This window comes from Triturus cristatus, chromosome 5_2 (assembly GCF_964204655.1).
Source record: "Triturus cristatus chromosome 5_2, aTriCri1.1, whole genome shotgun sequence".
Lineage (NCBI taxonomy): Eukaryota > Metazoa > Chordata > Amphibia > Caudata > Salamandridae > Triturus > Triturus cristatus.
This window is the reverse complement of record NC_140588.1, coordinates 40025875-40044409: the sequence shown is the minus strand read 5'-3', so window position 1 is coordinate 40044409 and position 18535 is coordinate 40025875. Positions and strand designations below refer to the sequence as shown.

General features: G+C 45.5%; 1 protein-coding gene and 1 long non-coding RNA gene across 2 annotated transcripts in view; one reads left to right on the top strand and one right to left on the bottom strand.

Annotated features, from left to right (window-relative positions):
• The window catches only part of SLC39A6 (solute carrier family 39 member 6), a 304810-nt gene that overhangs the window by 131851 nt on the left and 154424 nt on the right, over positions 1 to 18535 (top strand). The window contains exon 6 of the mRNA XM_085606811.1: positions 8515 to 8895. Within this exon, the coding sequence (XP_085462937.1) occupies positions 8515 to 8895 (381 nt within the window). The remainder of the gene's footprint in view (positions 1 to 8514; positions 8896 to 18535) is intronic.
• Positions 1 to 18535, bottom strand: part of LOC146822626 (uncharacterized) — a 274717-nt gene that overhangs the window by 125172 nt on the left and 131010 nt on the right. The window lies entirely within an intron of this gene.

Sequence of the window (18535 nt, the reverse complement as noted above, 5' to 3'; positions counted from 1 at the left end):
AAAAGACTTGGTATTGGTACTTTGCCACCATATTCACCTAATGGAGAAGTACTTTCTGGGGCAAGACAACAACTTGGCCGACCTGCTCAGCAGAGCGCATTAAGAAGTGCACAAGTGGGAACTTCAGCTGCAAGCCCTATTCCACTACTTCCAGCGCAGGAGCACTCTTGTTAGACCTGGTCACCAGCCCCAAAAACACAAAATGCCCAAACTTTACCTCCAATTCCCCGCCCCCTCAGTCCATTGGCGATGCACTATGGATGAACTGGTCAGGGATCTTTGCTTACGCTTTTTTGTTTCTCCCACCCCTTCCATTCATTGTCCCGAAGTTGTGGAAAACCTCTCTGACTCTCATCCTGGTAACCCCCAACTGGGCATGACAGACCTGGTACTCCACACTTGTCGAGATATCAGTCAGCCCCCCAAGTGGCTTTGCAACAGGCTGGACCTTCTCACCAGGGGTCGAGACCAAATAACACATCTAGACCCCAAACAGCTCAATATAAGGATTTGCAACCTAAGGTCCTAGAGTTTGACTGCCTACTTCTGCAAGAATGCAAGACTAAAGTATGGCAGTCCTGCAGGCCTACCACACGAGCCAGCTGTGCGTCAAAGTGGAAAAGATTTGTCCATTATTGCATCCCAAAAAATTTGGACCTCCTAAAAACCGCTGTCAGATGAATAGTTGAATGCATCCAAACTTGCTGTCATAAAGCCAAAAGCCCCTCCTTGTTACTCCGAGAGAACCCTTTACACACAAAAAGCAGTAACTAAGGCATTTTTAGGAAACATTCCAATAGCTGACATATGCAGAACAACCACTTGATCAACCCCACATGTTTTTACCAACCATTATTATATGGATATCCTAACCAGACAATAGGCACTTGGTTAGCCAAATGGTTCTCGGGCACTATTTCAGAAATCTGCACCATCCACACTCTAGCCACTGCTTGTAGAGGGGTGCTGCATTACAGTCAACACAGATGATTATCTGCAGCAACGTATGTTATGAACTGAAACTTTTACTTACCCTGTATGCATCTTTTTGTAGCGTATAGTGCTGTGGATTCACATGTGCCCTCCCTTCTCAATGGACGAACGTGGCTCTGATCACAGATCTCGTCCTTTACTAATTGACTTCCAATACCAATGCATATGTTCACCATACTTTCTTTACTCCCCATTCCATATTTCTGTCAACCACTGTACCGAAAACAGTCTAACATGGAGTTGGTGCTCATGTGCATTGCCAACTAAGAGAGGAGTCCCAGTGCATCTCTTTACTTAAAAGACTTTCTTCAAAGAAACGCAATTTTCAAATGTCCGCGCCCAACACTAGATGGCAGGACTATGCAGAGCATGTGAATCTACAGCAATGCACTCTACAAACAGATGCTTACAAGGTAAGTAACATATTCCTTCCTTATTCCTTTCTTTTCTTGGCTTGCAGTCTGCGCTTTTGTTGAGTAAAGAGCAATAGGAGCAAACTCAGATAAACTCTGATTCTGTCAGAAGAAGTTTACCTTTGTGGACCATCTAAGAGCTAGTCAGGGAAAGGTCTCCAGGGCCAAACAAGTACTATGGTAAAGACTCTTGTGTACGTTATCCCAAAAGTTAACAACTGACACAGTAATGATGGCTCTTGCTTAAGTCTGTTCTGAATGCAGGTAAGAGGAAGCTAGTGTCTGCTGCGGATTGGTTGCATCCGACAAACCCTCTTCTGTGGCTTGGGGTGTTTGAGCCCTTCTTAGAGAGCTCGAGGATATTGTCTTTAAAGAGGAACACAGTGAGCATTCAGGACTTGTATATCTGGACAACAGGCCTTTCTGATCACCGTTCCTTTTATTGCATCATTGTTGCTAATGCCCTTAAAAAGTAAGCACTGTATAAGCCAGCACTTCTGAGCTTCCCATTCCTAAGTTGTTAAAGTACTGCTGGAATATAGGAATTGGAAGTGCAGCGCCTAATTTTTTAAAGAATAAGTGCCGAGACCCAAAGGTTTTCTCATAAGCCTGCGATCGGCTGTCTCAAAGGTCTGGGTGCTGAATTTCTAAGGCTTCATATTATTGATGCCACTTCATGCCTCTTTAATCCACCACCAGATACTCCCTGCTTGTTTAGCCCACTCTTTCAGGCACATTTTCATCCCTCCTTTCTCAGTTTTTTCCATCTTTCTATTCTTCCTCCTTTACTCGTTTGGTGTTTCTCTCTCTCGCCATCTGGATCAAAGTATGTTGAGATCAGATAAGTGCTGGTGTGCCCCTAAAAAGAGTTCTGGCTCCGACCTCGAAATTGAAGACCTCCCTCTGGCTCAGTAGGTTGTGATCACAGCTCCTGCTCCCCTTCGACACCTCTCCAAGCTTCCTCGCCGCAAGAGAATTCAGCCTCTGTGGACCTACAGAGACAGGCTTCTGGGTCACCACTGCCTTCAGGCCATGTCGGTACCAACCCTAGCCTTCGCACCTTATGCCCAGCTTTAGTTTGGCATTGAAGGAAACCTTGAAACTTACTCACTCAGCAAAGCCTGCTCCCGACTCTGCACCACACCGGCCGTTGGATCTGAAACTATTGGTGTCACAACCCAGGTCAGCGCTGAAAACATTCAGTGTCGGTGTTGAAGGGAAGATCGGCGGTCAAGCCCATCGAACTAGTCCTCCAGAAACTGCAGGATGAACTCCACACTTTCCAGAGGCAGATTTTCATCCACCCCAGACAGGCCAAAGTCTTACACAGCCTCTGTCACCAGGCAGTCACCCCTCAAAGAGACAGCTGAACTTCGAGGAAGCTCTAGAGCCCCCACCGCCATCAAGCAGTGGAAGAAGCAAGACATAGGCCCCAGTCCTCTTCCTGAGCCTGTCCTTCCTCTCTGCTCCACCACACCACCCAGGCCTCTGACATTTCCATCCCCACCTCCTTCTCTGACTTTCATGCACATCACAGGGGTCACCACATGCTGATCTGGATAAACACAGCAGGAAGGGACGAGCCTTACAGCATGCCCCCACGTGATCCTGACCTTTACCCTGCCCGCCCCAGACAACACCATCCCCTACCACAAGGTCTTTCATAGGGCTGCTGCATGTCAGTGTGGAAATGCCCAAGAAACCTGTCAAAGATAGATTTCCTCTTCAAAACTCTTTCCTCTGCTCATGTTAAAAGGGATGCTCAAACCTGCTCCTGATATTTTCAAGGAGCCATTTAAGGCTTGAGTTATCACCCAAAGTCGATTAAATACAAGGCTTTTCCTTCAGGTGCCATGTACGTTAGGTTCCCCCGATTTCCTGGCGGTGCATACCTCCTGTAAATGGGCAAACACACAAGGTACTGGCAATGCCCCTCCGCCAGGCAAAGAAAGTAAACGCATGGATGCTGCTGGCAAGTGCATTGTGGCGCAGTCTGCTAATTATTGGCAAATCGCCAACTCTATTGGCCTGCTTTCCAGGTACGACCATGCCCACTGCGACTAGATGGAGGAGCTCCTCTAACATCTCCCAGAGGAGCCCCATACCATTAGGTGTGCCATAGATGCTGCTGGCACAGCCGCTTGAATCATCAACTCTATCGTGCTCCTTTGCAGACACGCCTAACTCCGTGTCTCCGGCTTCATGCCAGATGCTCAACAGTATCTCCTCAACCTGCCCTTTGAAAGGGAAAATCTCTGCGGGCTCCAGGTTGATGAAATGTGGGGAATAATGTAAAAAAGACAAGGAGACGGCAAAGGCCAGGGACACCGTACAGACGCCTACTCCTCCTGTGGCCTTTCACCGCTCAACGTATTGTGGAGGCTTCAAGACCACCTCTCCCGAAGCCTCCATGTCTTTCCAACATCAACCAACCCAACAAACCTCCACATGAGGCTACTTCAGGGATGCCTACCCTGGGAATAGCACCAAAGGTAGAGGCAAAAGTGGCTCTCCCAAATGAGCTGCCACTCCCCTCACCCCCCTCCCCTGGCCACAAAACACCTGTTGGGGGATACTTCAGATGTTCTTTCCCACCTGGCAACACATCACCTCAGACCAGTGGGTGCTAGACATAATTCAACATGGTTACTGCCTGGAGCTCATTTCCATACCACCGCAGACACGTTCTCTCCCTGGAACTTCAACGCCTGATTCGGGAAGAGGTTCAAACGTTCCTTCTCAAAGGGGCCATAAAGCCTGTGCTGCAAATCTACTGGGCTCTGGGTGTACTTCCTCATTCCCAAGAAGGATGGGACCCGCAGGCCCATTCTGGGCCTCAGACCCCTAAACCAGTACATCTTGTTTGAACATTTCCACATGGTAACTCTTCCGGATGTCATTCCACTGAAATACAGAAGGGCGATTTCATGGCTGCACTCTGCCTCAGAGACACATACTTACACATCCTGATTTATTCAGCGCAATCCAGTGCATTGGCGCTACCTCCGGTTTGCGGTAAGTGGCAAACACTATCACTTCAAAGTGCCACCTTTTGGGGTCACCACTGCACCTTTAGTTTTTACAAAATGCCTTACAGTAGTGGTCCTGCACCTGCGACGGCAGGGCAACCATGTATTTCCATAACTGGACGATTGGCTGATGAAGAGCGCAATAAAACAGCAGTGTCGTGTACACACCGAAGCCACTATAAACCTGCTTCATGCTGTAAATTCCCATCTCAACCCCTTTAAATCCAACCTTATATAGGAGCCAACCTCCATGCAGAGGTCGGCAAAGCATATCCAGTCCAAACAGTTATGCGCCCTTCTTGGCACGATGAAGTTTGTTGCAGCCGCTGCCATTTCTCGACCCTGTTACACAGATTGCCATTACAACAGACTAATCTCTTCCGGGGGGGCGGGGCTCATCTATAAAACTTGACTATCCAAGATCAGTGAGATCTCAATCACAGGCGCCTCAACATCAACTATCTGGAGTTGTTGTTCTAATGGTCAAAACCTTCCTTTGCCACATAGAGGGCATGGTGGTCCTCATTCATATGGACAACATGACAGCCATGTAAAACATACAGAATGACAGAGGCACTCACTCGCCCCAACTTTATCAGCTAGCTCAGTCCATCTAATGAGGGCTCCTCACCACAAGATCCACCTACTGGAGGAGTACCTCCTGGGGTGGACAAATACTATGCTGACCTCCTCAGCAGGATCTGGTAACAAGTACACTAGTGGAAACCTAAAAATCCTCCTTCAGTACAGTGCTAGCGTATTCCATAAGTGGACCTTTTAGCAACGGCAGAAAATGCAAAGTGGCCAACCTTTGCCTCCAGATATCCACATTCCATGGGCAATGCACTATGGATGAAGTGGTCATGGATATTTGCCTATGCTTTTCCACATGTACCCCTCCCGTTCATGGTTTGAAGCCTGTGGCAAACCTCCCTTTCCCTTCATCCTAGTGACTCCACCTTGGGCCAGACAACCCTGGTTCACCACTCATCGAACTTCCGCACAAGTGGGTCCCCAACAGGCCAGACCTTCTCGCATAGGACATGCCAGGACTCTTGACCTTATGATCTGTCTTCTGAAGCCCTAAGAGTTTGATTACCTCAGCTACCTCCTGAATTCATGAATATTCTTAAAAAGCACGCAGGCATACTACTCGTGCCTGCTATACTGATAAATAGAAAAGGTATGTCTGCTGCTGCCTTTCAAACCAGATTGACCCCTTACAGCCAGCATTTAGAACATTGTTTGTTACCTACTACTCCTTCAAACGTGTAACACAGCCTTCACCTCTCTCCTGGATACACTTGTCCGCTGTGGCTCCTTATCTCCAAAATAGACATATCTTTCTCTTCAGGATTCCAGTCATTAAAGTTTTTATGGAAGGACTTGAGTCATTTCTCCCCAGGTGTCTCTGGCACCAGTGTGGTATCTTAACATTGTCCTCACAAAACTTATGGGTCTCCCATTTGAGCCCTTTCAGTCATGTTGCTACAATTTCTCTCTTGGAAAGTGGCTTTCCTGGTGGCTATCACATCGTTGAGACATCCGTTGGCTCCAAGCTTTACCTTTGGAAGAACCTTTTTTAATGTTCATAAAGATAGGGTCATCCTTTGCACTAACCCTAAATTTCTACTATTAACGAGTCTATAGAACTACCAGTCTTCTTTCCTCAACCTGACTCAGTTGCAGAACGCGCTCTTCATACCTTAGACGTTAAATGAGCCTCAATGTAATATGTGAGTAGAACTTAACTCTTATGAAAAACTTAACAACTGTTTGTTGCTTTTTCTGAACGTGTAAGGGGAAGGCCTTATCATAATTCTGCATAGCCAAATGGATGGATGCATCGCAACCTGTTACACTAAAGCTATAAGGGTTTTGCCTGCTCCTTCACGAGCCCACTCTACTAGGAAGAAAGGGAACTCTATGGCCTTGATTGAGAACATCCCCTTAGCAGACCTTTGTAAAACAGCTACTTGGTCTACACCACATACTTTTACTAAACAATACTGTGTAGATGTGTTAGCCTTCCAGTGCTGACCAGGCTTTACTTAGTTAGTTCCCTTTTTCAGTCTTCTGCAACATCGACAGGCTAGATATTGCTAAGGGGAGGACTGTGTTACACTCTGCACAGCATGTGTGACTACAGCCACGCATGGCTCGAATGGAAAATGTTACTTACTCTGTAACCATCTGTTCGTGGTATGTAGTGCTGTAAATTCACATGCTCTGAACTGGGGTGGCAAAGTGAGCTAAAGAACGACGATGGATTCAACCCAGATCTGTGACTGGGGGTGAGTGTCTGAAAAGTAAGTGTGACTACAAGACCACGTTCCCACGAAAGTCCCGGGTTCAGAGAAGTACTTTGTAAACTCGTAATATGGACACCTCTCGATATGTACTGGCGAATGTTTAATTGGAGAATTTCCAGTCTGGTAATCTGTGCGCACACCCGAGTGGGGTGAAGACCTGTAAGTGAAGGGATCTATACCCTGACGAAGGCCATTGTGACCCTTATGGGCACGTAGCACTGGCCGAAACATGTTAGTTCCTGTAGTAGGGATATAGGGATAATTTTCCTCCCTTGTATATCCCAATGTTGATTTTTTTTAATCCTATCAATGGGATACAAGGATTAAAGTATTTTGTGGTTATCCCCTTAGATAGTTTTAACTCTGTTCTCTGCACTCTTTGATCCCTGTTTGGAAGGAATACTTTTTCCTCACTTTTCTATATTGCTTTTTCCTCACTATCTAACCCTCACCACTCTTCCTCATAAAAAGATTGCGTTCCGTGCTAGGTGTTGGTCTGCACCGGGACATATGATGCGGCCCTATGAGGAAGCATGACACTGCAAAGTGTGTGAGGGCAGTATTAAGATAAGTTATGTCTTTCCCTATTTCCGTTTTTCCCTTAGATACTTTCTGTGTCATCCTATTTTAGGAACCCATAGTGTACCTACTTTAGGTGCTCTGGGATTTGGTATTTAGTCCTTCTCTCTCAAGTGAGTTTTCAAGCTTGGAAGAGGAGTCAGAGAAGGCTCATTCCCTTGTCTTTCAGTTGTGGTATATAGTCTTTTCTGGTTACCAAAATTGAGAAGTCTTCCAAAACTCAATACAGATCTCTTCACTGGGGCTTTCACATCCGAATGAAAAAGCAACTTTCACTATCCGTCTCACCTTCCCTGCCTGGCTGCCATTTTTACAAGGACAGATCCCCTTTGCTTGCAGCTGGAACTTTGCCACGGTCGAAAAGCTTACTTGCATCAAGATATCCCCTAGTTTTCTCATGTATGCCTTCAGTTACTTGTGAAAGGTTTGCCATTTTCAAGAACTGCTTTTCTAAATCATCAGAACTATGAAGTGACTGTCGCAAGCCAAGCTCCTCACAAATAAATAATTGTGATCAATTCTGAAGCAGTTTTTCCATTTTACTACCCACCCACAAATTCAAGATTTTCATTATACTGGATTGTTCTTGACCCCCCAGCTCATGTATTTAATCCAAGAAAGTGGGACTGTAACATGAAGGTTGGTAGATAGCAGTAATGGTGAAGAAAAGGTTCGCTTTGAGGCCTCACTGTGTAACTGTTTACTTGAAGGAGAGGTACCGGTCTTGAATTTCCATTAATCTGTGGCCTACAGTTGAAGTGCCATGCCACCACCGCGCTGAAATTCTCTAGCCTTGTTGATAAGCTCATCAATAATGGTATACGGGTGGCTGTTAAACCATATATTAGTATATCCCTATCTGATTTTATTCAACTAAGACTTCCATTGTGTCCTAGACATGTTTTTTTGCTAATGCTGTGTTGATGAAACACAATCTTCTGATTAGCTTAGGGTCCAGTTTTGATGTGGCTTAACACCATGTCTGCGAGCTTTATCAAACCTTAAGATTTAAATGTGATGTGGGATAGAGTCTTCCACCCACAGAGCCATTTGTTGCATTTGCCAAAATGTGGTTTCATAACTGAAAATGCTGATTATACTTGATGTGTTCATATGCTTGTACAATTCTTTGATTTTGAATAATGTTTGTCCCCCTGTTTACCATGATCATTTACTTCTTTTTCAAAGCTGAAGGGTTTCCAGCGACGGAGATGCCAGATCAGTTGAGACTCCATGCGCAGCAGCCTATTGCACTGGAGGAAGAGGAGGAAGAATTCATGATTGCCCACTCTCATGTAGAGGAAAACTACAATGAATATGTATCAAGAGGTTGCGAAAACAAATGCCATTCACACTTTCATGACACATTAGGCCAGTCTGATGATCACCTTCATCATCATCATGACTATCATCATATTCTGCACCATCATCATCATCAGAACCACCATCCTCATAGTCATAGCCAGCGCTACTCTCGGGAAGAATTGAAAGATGCTGGCATCACCACCTTGGCTTGGATGGTGATAATGGGTGATGGATTGCACAACTTCAGTGATGGGCTAGCAATAGGTAAGTATTGCTCAATCATTGCATACCTGTGATTAGCGAAACACTACAACATCATTGTCTCGGTTCAAAATCATAAAATCAGTGGACCACCCCACATTCAAGCTGCAGGTCTCGAACCACTGAGCTGAAATGTTTGAAATATTTTGCTTTACCTGTTCACCTGAATGGCAATGTTGAGGGTTGATTTTGTCTGCATTTTCTCTCCAGGTGCTGATGACCCGTAGTCCAATTAACTCCAGTCTGATAACGAAATAACTTATGTGACTGGCTTCCGTGCAATGAGGGTTAAAAATCCAAAAGTCTAAATATTAGGAAATGTATTTCATATTGATCATGTCTAAGACATACATGTATGTGAGCTCCCATTTGTCCTCAGCCATATGCAAGAAAAGGATTGGTTTATTGTTACTTTGCTGCAAAAGAAAGTTTGTGTTCTGAATGGCTGTTGAGAATTTGGACCAGTAAGGAATTAGATGAGTGTGAAATGACCTGTGATCCGAGTTTACCTATTCTGTTTACTACACTTGGCTCACATTTCCAGCTTTCCTTTTATTTTGTAATAAGAGAATTTGTGTTGTCAGGAATCATCCTGAAACTGAGCTAGGGAATTGGACAGAGAAAGAGGTGTCTGAAGAAGTGGAAACATGGGTATTCAAGCGGAATGACCTGCCCTTGGCTACATTTGATATGATGCACTGTGCTCCTCAGATGCCAAAATCCTTAAATTATTCTTATGAAATTGTGGCATCTTGGTTCATTGAGTGGACCAAGACACACCTACACTTCCATTTACTCAGCAGCCTATAGCATCAGAAGCTTAGAAGTATATCTCATTGCATATGCCTAGGGTTCCAGACAAGGTGCTGGTATACTGTACTCTCCTGCGTATTGAAGACGGGTGGGTATGTCATAGATGGCCCAGGGCTCAGACATCAAACCTACAGGCCTGTGTTGCATGGAGTGTAGGGTATGGCTCCAATCTGGGGTGCTGATCTGCAAGAAACCCAGCTGTGATAAAGGCTGCCTGGTCTGAACTCGACAGACCGTATAGTATAGTAGTCATAATGGCATCCCCTGTAGTGCAGAGCAAATAAATCACTGGACACCTGTGATATGGGTAGATGGCCTTGTTTATGGTGTAATGGGAGTGGCTTTAATGGGAAGGGTAGTGCTGTATGTGGCTGGAGGTACAGGGATGGGGGGTGTTTAACACTATTACTTCTCCCAGTTTGTTGGTTGTTGTTGGGTCGGGAATGTCTTCTGCATGACTTTGCAGACTTTCACCTCTACTCGAAGTAATTAGACTGTGGTTTTGTGGTTCTAAAATTATTTGTGCCCAGCACATACAACAACCATGCGTGGTAGGCTTTTCAAAAAGGTATGAAACCCAGAGCAGTACTCTGTCGTCCAGAGGGGTGCACCAAGCATACCTTACCGGGATACAAGACTACTGTCAGTGTCCCAGGACATAATCATGGAATAGTGGTAGTAGTATACTGTATTTACGATACATAGTACAGTGTGTGCCTTTTTCATGTCATTGAATAGTAAGATACCTACCAGCCTCACTCTGGTAACCTTGTGCTAGTATAATCTGGCCGGACCCTGAGTGGGTGGTGTGTACATGTGGATTTTATATAGTGATTGGGAGTGTGACTTCATGTTGAATCTCACTGTTTGACTGATACATGTGGGATCCATTTTGTATTATGCCAACAGTAAATTTTGAAAGGAGGGCCAAAGGGAGAATTATTTACCGACCCTGTGGTTGCCGTTTGTTGATAATCCATTTTGTATTACCATGGTTCACTGTGACACAAGATGGAGGTGAGGGACTGCCTTGCCAGACTGGCTAAGTATATTGCTGGTATTATGGAGATTTGGGTTTAGTATAACACCATAAGATGTGGGAAGATGGCAACATGGCTGCTTAAGTTATGCCCCAGTGACCTTTTCAGCAGAGGCTTGCTGATTGCCTCTTCCTGAGCATCACAATTTGCCTTGATGTGTGTGCGGTGGCTGAAAGCAGTCTCATTTGTTGTGCAGAAATAATCATCCAGGCATGGCCTCTCTCTCCCAGAGGTGCTGCTTCTATATGCTGAAGGCTGCCAGCTACAGGGACTTCACGTGTGATTGTGCTCTTATTTTGGGTGCTCCTTGTATTCTATTGTCAATACCTGCAAAAGAAACCATCATACTGAAACAAACACTGTGTCTGTTATACAGAGGAGAGATGCTCTGAGAGGGACAGCTTTGGACCTGTACCAGAACCCTGACATTTGGAAGCAGTCCCTGTCTGCAACATTACTATAAAAGTGGGACAAACTTCCCCATTTTGTTCCAGATTTCTCGTTGACCAAGGAGGTGGTACTCTGCAAAGTATCTGCAGAGTACCAAAGGGATTACTGAGATCCAGAGCTGACATTCGGTCTGTAGAATTTGACTGGATATCACCTGAAAGTCTTCAAGGAGCTGCTCGAGGAGCTGTTGGACTGATTCGGGACTAGACCCTATCTGGCCTGCTGAGAGAGGGGGTGGAAGATACCCCAGCAGGAGAAGACTGGCCTGAGAAGTGTTGTGACTTGCCAGAGTAGAAGGGACCAAGAGTGGGAGTGACCGAGGATTCTACCAGAACGCTGGTCTCTCTTGTTCACTAGTCTTTGTGAAATCACTTTTGACATGCTGCATTGAAAAAAGGAAAGGACGCAGTGCAGGACCTGACCATGCTTGAGTGGGTCTGTCGGCTTGCCTCAACTGGTATGCTGCGCCAACCAAAGAGAAAGGGGAGAGCAAGAGAAGGTGACCACGTTCACATCCTCCAAAGATTTTGACCACGTTCACCTCCTCCAAAGATTTTGCTAGATATCCTCTGCTAACTGGCCATGAGTTGAAGGATCAATAAAGAATCTCCAGGGACAGAGGATGAAGTTTTACTTTTTTAGGAGGGATGCTTTGGCTTTGGGTCTGTTCATCCTCTGATGTCTGCATCAGTACCCTCTGAGCAGCAGCAGTTCCTTTTGTCGCTTGCAGTATGTGACAAAGTATAGCATTATTCGTATTAAATCGAAGCTCTGCTAATACCCTTTCTGATTTTGCCACCTTTCATCAAATCTACATGCAAGGCCTGGTAGTAGAAAATAGGTCGGAAACTGTAGATCCAGGATTGGAATGCCCTGTGAGTCTCTGCACACCCACAACTTGCAACTCGTCTCCAATCTCGTCCCGCATTGGAGCAGGTTAGAAATTTACTCCAGACATGGGTAGGAGTAAAACCTTTAGCAGCATGGGGAAAAAAGGCAGTGTAGGGAGTGAATTTGCAATCGCTTACCAGATTTTTTACATTTGTATATTTGCTGATGTGCAAATAGAAATCACAAATATTTGCTAAGAGTATGGTTTTCAAGGCTACTTCTGTAAATTCGCGTGAATTCCTGAACATTATAAACCTGCACCATGCAAGAACATGATTTGCTCTTTTGTGACTTTAAGAATTGGGCCCTTAATTTATTTTCATGTTGCCCATAATGTATTTAGACCGATTCTCCGTTACTAATCTTCTTATAAATATTGACCTTCATCAAACGTGTTACCAAATGATGCCACTGAGGAATGATATTTAAAGATGTGCAATAGTTTAGTAAAACATTTATTTCAAGTTGCAAAGAGTGTGTATTCTGTTTTGAGAGCAAACAATATACAATGTAGCTTTCATGCTCATGTATTTGCATACAATCTGGGTGCACTCTGGAGGCAATACAGATAACCTCATAATACATTTTACACACGTACAAGTTTTTATACCGAGACCACTGCCCAAAATGCAAGCTGAACCCAAAGCTCACTGCATTTCCTAAGTGTGCTTTTTCAAATAGTAAATACTTTAGTATTGGTCAAACAAGTATACAAGTTTGAACAAGTTATCGATATGTATTTACATCCTACCTCACAATACTCTGTCAAAAGACCGTAATGTGGTATTGTAAACTGGCAGCCAAAGGGTTGTTGCATGAGTGGATTAAGTCTTCTTGTCCAGGGACCAAATAAGCTTGCTGTATTTGACCCCAATCAATGTGTCCTGGACGTTGAGGGATAGGAATTCCACACTGGAAACAACAACCAGGATAGGAAAAAAACAACCGGTCTTTAAAATGCCTTTTTAACATTATAGGTGATGTGAGACTAGGATGGCCATCACTGAGGTGGTCTTTTAAATATTGAGAAAGCTATGACTGTTTTGGAGGTTGAACTACTTTATACAAAATTAACAGCCATGGGCCAAGCAGGTGATATTGTTTTAGAGCCATTACAAATAAAAGTGCCAAGAGACCTGTTGGTGTATGTTTGCTCTATAAATATCACCTAGCATAACATAACAAAAGTGGGCCCAATGCAGATCTCTCCATTTTTCCCCTACATTCTTAGCCTGATAATGGACCTTTTGGTTTGTGTATTGGAAGAGCTTGGTTCTCACCCTAGTTCAGAAGCCGTTCTACAATTCTCTGTTTGGGATCACAAATATTCTTGTTCACTGATGATATGGAATTTCATGTGCAGGACTGGTAAGCTGAGGACAGTCATATCATTAGAGAGCGCAGATGGCTTTCTGGCGCCCACTCCCGCTGGCAGTAATTGGCAGAGTGGCGTTGCAGAAGATGGTAGTTTTGCCCCGACTTCTGTATTTTTTTCCGAATCTACCCATACACATCCCTAGTGCGTAATTTTGTGTGTTAGAACAACATATTCTCAAATTCATCCAGAACAAGTTTAGATGTAGGGTGGTCTTGGTGAAACTTTATGTTCGAGGCATATGTGCTGCAGGTTGTACACTTTTGCATAGATCGCCATCTGGTCATGAGGCTCGGATGTTTGCATGTTGTTTTTGTCGAAGAATTCTTTGTAGTCACGAGGTTGGTGACTCCTCCTGCGGTCGACAGTGCGCATGGGCATCTACTCCATCGTTAGATTTTTTTTTTTCCGCCATCTGGTTCAGATGTGACTTGCTGCGCTCTGGGTCGGTGTCGTTATCGAACAATCACAGCTAACCGACAGTATTGTCTCGATCGCTTACCTTTCGACGCGCACCTTCAACGACGCGGGCCGCTGGGCCTACCCGCGCTGGTAATGACGGACGTCGATGGAACGGACTCCCTTTAAGAAATGTTCCCAGTGTGGTGCTGAAATTCCCATCCCGTTTGTAATCCGTGCCTCTCTCCAGAACATCGAGAAGACGACTTTGAGGCTTGTCTATCCTTCAAGTCCAAGAAGACCATCTGGGATCGTCGGGCATCGACTCCACGAGATGTCCCGAGGCACAGGTTCCATTCCGGACATCTTCCATCCAGGTCCCGATAGCCTTACGGAACCAGAACAGGTCCCGGTCTCCGAGGCAGATGACTCAGACGCAGATGATGACGTCACCCCGGCTCAACAGGATGTGAGTACAAAGACCACTGCCCCACCCAAGCCCATACCAAAGGCTCCGGTGACACCTTAGCCTCTGGGCCCAGGTCCACACCGAACAAAGACTTCAAGCTCCCCGCCTCAGGGCCCGGCTCCGAAGGAAAAACAAACGCCTTCCGGCTCCGACTCGAGCCAGCCACCCGGTTCCGAAAAACCATCTTCGGCACCAAATGCTAAGTCTTCCAAGATGCCGCGCCCCCCTCTGTCGGCACCGGAAAAACTTTCGGCACCAACTGCCAAAAGACCCCTTGGCACTGAAGCTGCTGGATAAGACCTCTGCACCGAAGCAGCCGGATAAGACCTTAGCACCAAAACAGCTGGATAAGACCTCGGCACCGAAGACCTCGGAGCCGAAACCATCTAAAGAGAAGCCATCCATAACTAAGCCTCCCAAACAAAAACCTCCGGCGTCGAAACAATCCGCACCGAAGTTCTCGGAGCCAGGGAAAGCTCCTATACCGGACACTGTTGCTAAACAGCCAAGACCAGTTTCCAAAGACAAATCTTCCACACCGAAGAAAACTATAGATTCCGAAGAACTTTTTCTCCCAGATCCGAAGCAAACCACCATCTTAATTCATCCAAAGACTGGTCATATAGTTACTTCGCTACCTACAAAGAGGAAACCATAACATTTACCACATGCACCGGTTCCTCTAAAGAAAATACACATGGCCACTAATATTTCACCACCACCTTCACCCCCCCACCAATTAACCCTAATCTACTCATTTCGCCAGCTCATTCTCCACAACCAGAGGATAGTGACAATGCACATGGAGATAGGCAAGAAGATGAAAATATAATACCATTAGACACTGAGGATCCTGATAATCCACCAGAAGATCCAGACCCATGGCATGACTATAATACCGATCCTGATATACATAATGATCGGATTTCTACCCCTCAAAACTATCTCCACCAGATGACAATGTGGGCTTTGCCCAACTAATAAATAGGGCCGCAACATACCATGGAGTCAATCTACACTCAGACCCCGTAGAAGAGGATTTTCTTCTAGAAACCTTTGAGCATGCCACAAAGATCGTCTCATGTCTTGCCAATGCTTAAAGGTCTTCTTAGACACGCTCCTGAGGTGTTCAAAGACCCGGTTAGAGCTAGGGTTCTGAACCCAAGAATAGATTAAAAAAAATACAAGGCAGCTCCCACTGACCCTTTATACATCAAGGGTCAACTTCCTTTAGATTCCCTGGTCGTAGCAAATGCACGCAAAAGAGCAAATTCTCAGGGGTCAGGTGACACACCACCTCCTGACAAAGAAACAAAATTATTAGACGCATCAGGCAAACTCATATGCCGCCTCAAGCTGCAGACTACTGGAAAATAGCTAACACACAAGCCCTCCTGGCGAGGTATGTCATGGCTCACTATGATGAACTGGAAAAGGTCATTCAAGACCTACCTCAACAATTTAAAGACCAAGCCAATGACCTTATACAGGAAGGCAAACAGATCCCTATCACATCCATCAAATGCGTGCTCGACGCAGCAGACACCGCGTCCCGCACAGTAAATACAAGTGGTTTACTACGCAGACATGCGTGGCTCAGGATATCTGGCTTTAACCAAGAGTTACAAAACAGTATCCTCAATCAGCCTTTTGACCATGAGCACCTTTTTGGTCCTGCAGTGGACACCTCATTGGAAAAGATAAAAAAGGACACAGACTGCCAAGTCTATGGGAGCCCTGCAGTCACCCTCTACGAGAGGCTCCTTTCGAAGTTCCTTCCATAGAGCAGGCTCCAAAACAAATAAACAGGAGCACCCATCCTCATCCTACAAAAGTCCCAACCGGGGCTCCTTTTCCAGATTCTCTAGAGGAGCGTACAGGGGCAACAACAACAACGAAGGCAGAGGCTGGGGTAATAACACCCGCAGCTCCCCTAATACTAAACAGTGACTTCCTTGTGCTTCCCCCGATCATCCCACTCCTGTCGGGAGATGTCTCTCACAGTTCCTGCCTGTCCGGAATTCCATCACAACCGACAAGTGGGTAAGACAAATTATCCAGTATGGTTATTGCCTGGAACTCACTTCTACCCCTCCCAACATTCCTCCCAAACAGCGTCCAATGTCATCAGAACACCTGACGCTTCTCAAACAAGAGGTTACTGCACTATTACAAAAACATGCAATAGAACCAGTTCCCTTGCCCCATCAAGGCACAGGGGTCTATTCCCTCTATTTTCTAAATCTGAGAAAAGACGGCTCTCAGGCCAATACTGGACCTCAGACCGCTCAACTTCTACATCCAATCAAACCATTTCCACATGGTCCCTTTACAATAAGTGCTTCCACTACTCCAGCAAGGCGACTTTCTCTCCACTCTAGATTTAAAGGACGCCTACTTCCACATTCCCATTAATCCCTCTCACAGGAACTCTCAGGTTTGTGGTAGATGGTCAACACTACCAAATCAAAGTCCTACCATTCGGAGTCACCACAGCACCCAGAGTTTTCACCAAGTGCCTCCCAGTGGTTGCAGCCCATTTGAGAAGACCACACATTCATGTCTTCCCTTATCTGGACGACTGGCTCATAAAAGCAAAATTCCACAACAGCTGTGTTCAACACACGCTCAACCAAATACAACTGCTTCACAGTCTGGTATTCACAGTAAATCTGGGCAAATCCCACATCCAACCGTCCAGAATACAACAATACCTAGGAGCTATGATAAATACTTCCACAACCCCATATCCCATCCCAGTCAGAATAAGTGCTATGCACTCGCTAATTCAAAGATTTTAGCCACAACACTCACTACCAGCAAGAGTGTTCATGCAGTTAATAGGGATGATGCATCTTTCTCGTTCCTTATGCAAGACTACAAATTCGTCCATTACAAGAGTGTTAGGCACGTCAGTGGAACCAGGCTCAAGGTCAGCTAACAGATCTGGTGTTGGTGGACGACCGCACCCATCGCTCTCTACAATGGTGGAACACACACAACCTTTCCAAAGGGCGGTCGTTCCTCGAGCCAATTCCACAGATAGTGCTAACAACAGACGCATCGCTCACCGGCTGGGGAGCTCATCTTCAAACCCGTACCATCCAAGGTATCTGGAACCCCCCCAACAAAAACAATTCCACATCAATTACCTGGAATTGTTAGCAATCTTCCTAGCGTTGAAATCTTTTCAACTACACCTTTAGGCAAAGCTGTCCTGATCCGAACAGACAACATGACAGCAATGTATTACATACAGAAGCAAGGCGGGACACACTCTCTACAGCTCGCACACCTAGCTCAAAGCATATGGAGATGCGCCAATCCGCAAAAGATATACCTCCTGGCAGAACATCTCTCAGGGGTACACATTCAGATTACAGATCTGCTCAGCCGTCAAGCGCAGCAGATCCATGAATGGGAACTTCATCCTGAAGTTCTTCTTCCATTCTTTTGCCTGTGGGGACACCCAGAAATAGATCTGTTTGCCACACACCAAAACGTAAAATACCCAAACTTCGCACCCATTGTCCAAAGGCAATGCGCTATGGATCAATTGGTCAAGCAAATTTGCTTACGCTTTTCCACCTCTCCCACTCATTCCGTTAGTGGTTCGGAAACTCAAATAACATTCCCTCACAATGATCCTAGTTGCTGCAACATGGGCAAGGCAACCATGGTTCACAACTCTATTGGAACCATCAGTAGTACCACATCAAAAGCTACCCCTCTCACCCAAACTTCTTACTCAGAACCATGGAGAAATAAGACACCCAGATCCCAATCAACTCAACCTTGCGATCTGGCTCCTGAAATCTTAGTTTGGCTACCTCAACCTCCCACCAGACTGTATGAACGTCATTAAAGAGGATAGGCACCCTACAACAAGGGCATGCTATGCGGCAAAATGGCAGCGATTCGTCATTTATTCCATGTACAACAAGATCAACCCACTAGATGCTTCCATTTAGAACATCATCAGTTACCTCTTGCATCTATAACAATCCAACCTAGCATATACATCTATTAGGTTACATCTCGCCGCCATAACGGCATCCCTACAAAACAGACAACACTTGTCTTTGTTTCGAGTTCCTGTCATCAAAGCTTTTATGGAAGGACTTAAAAGAATAATTCCACCAAAAGCTCCACCCTCTCCGGTGTGGAACCTTAATGTAGTCCTTACCAGACTAATGGGTCCTCCTT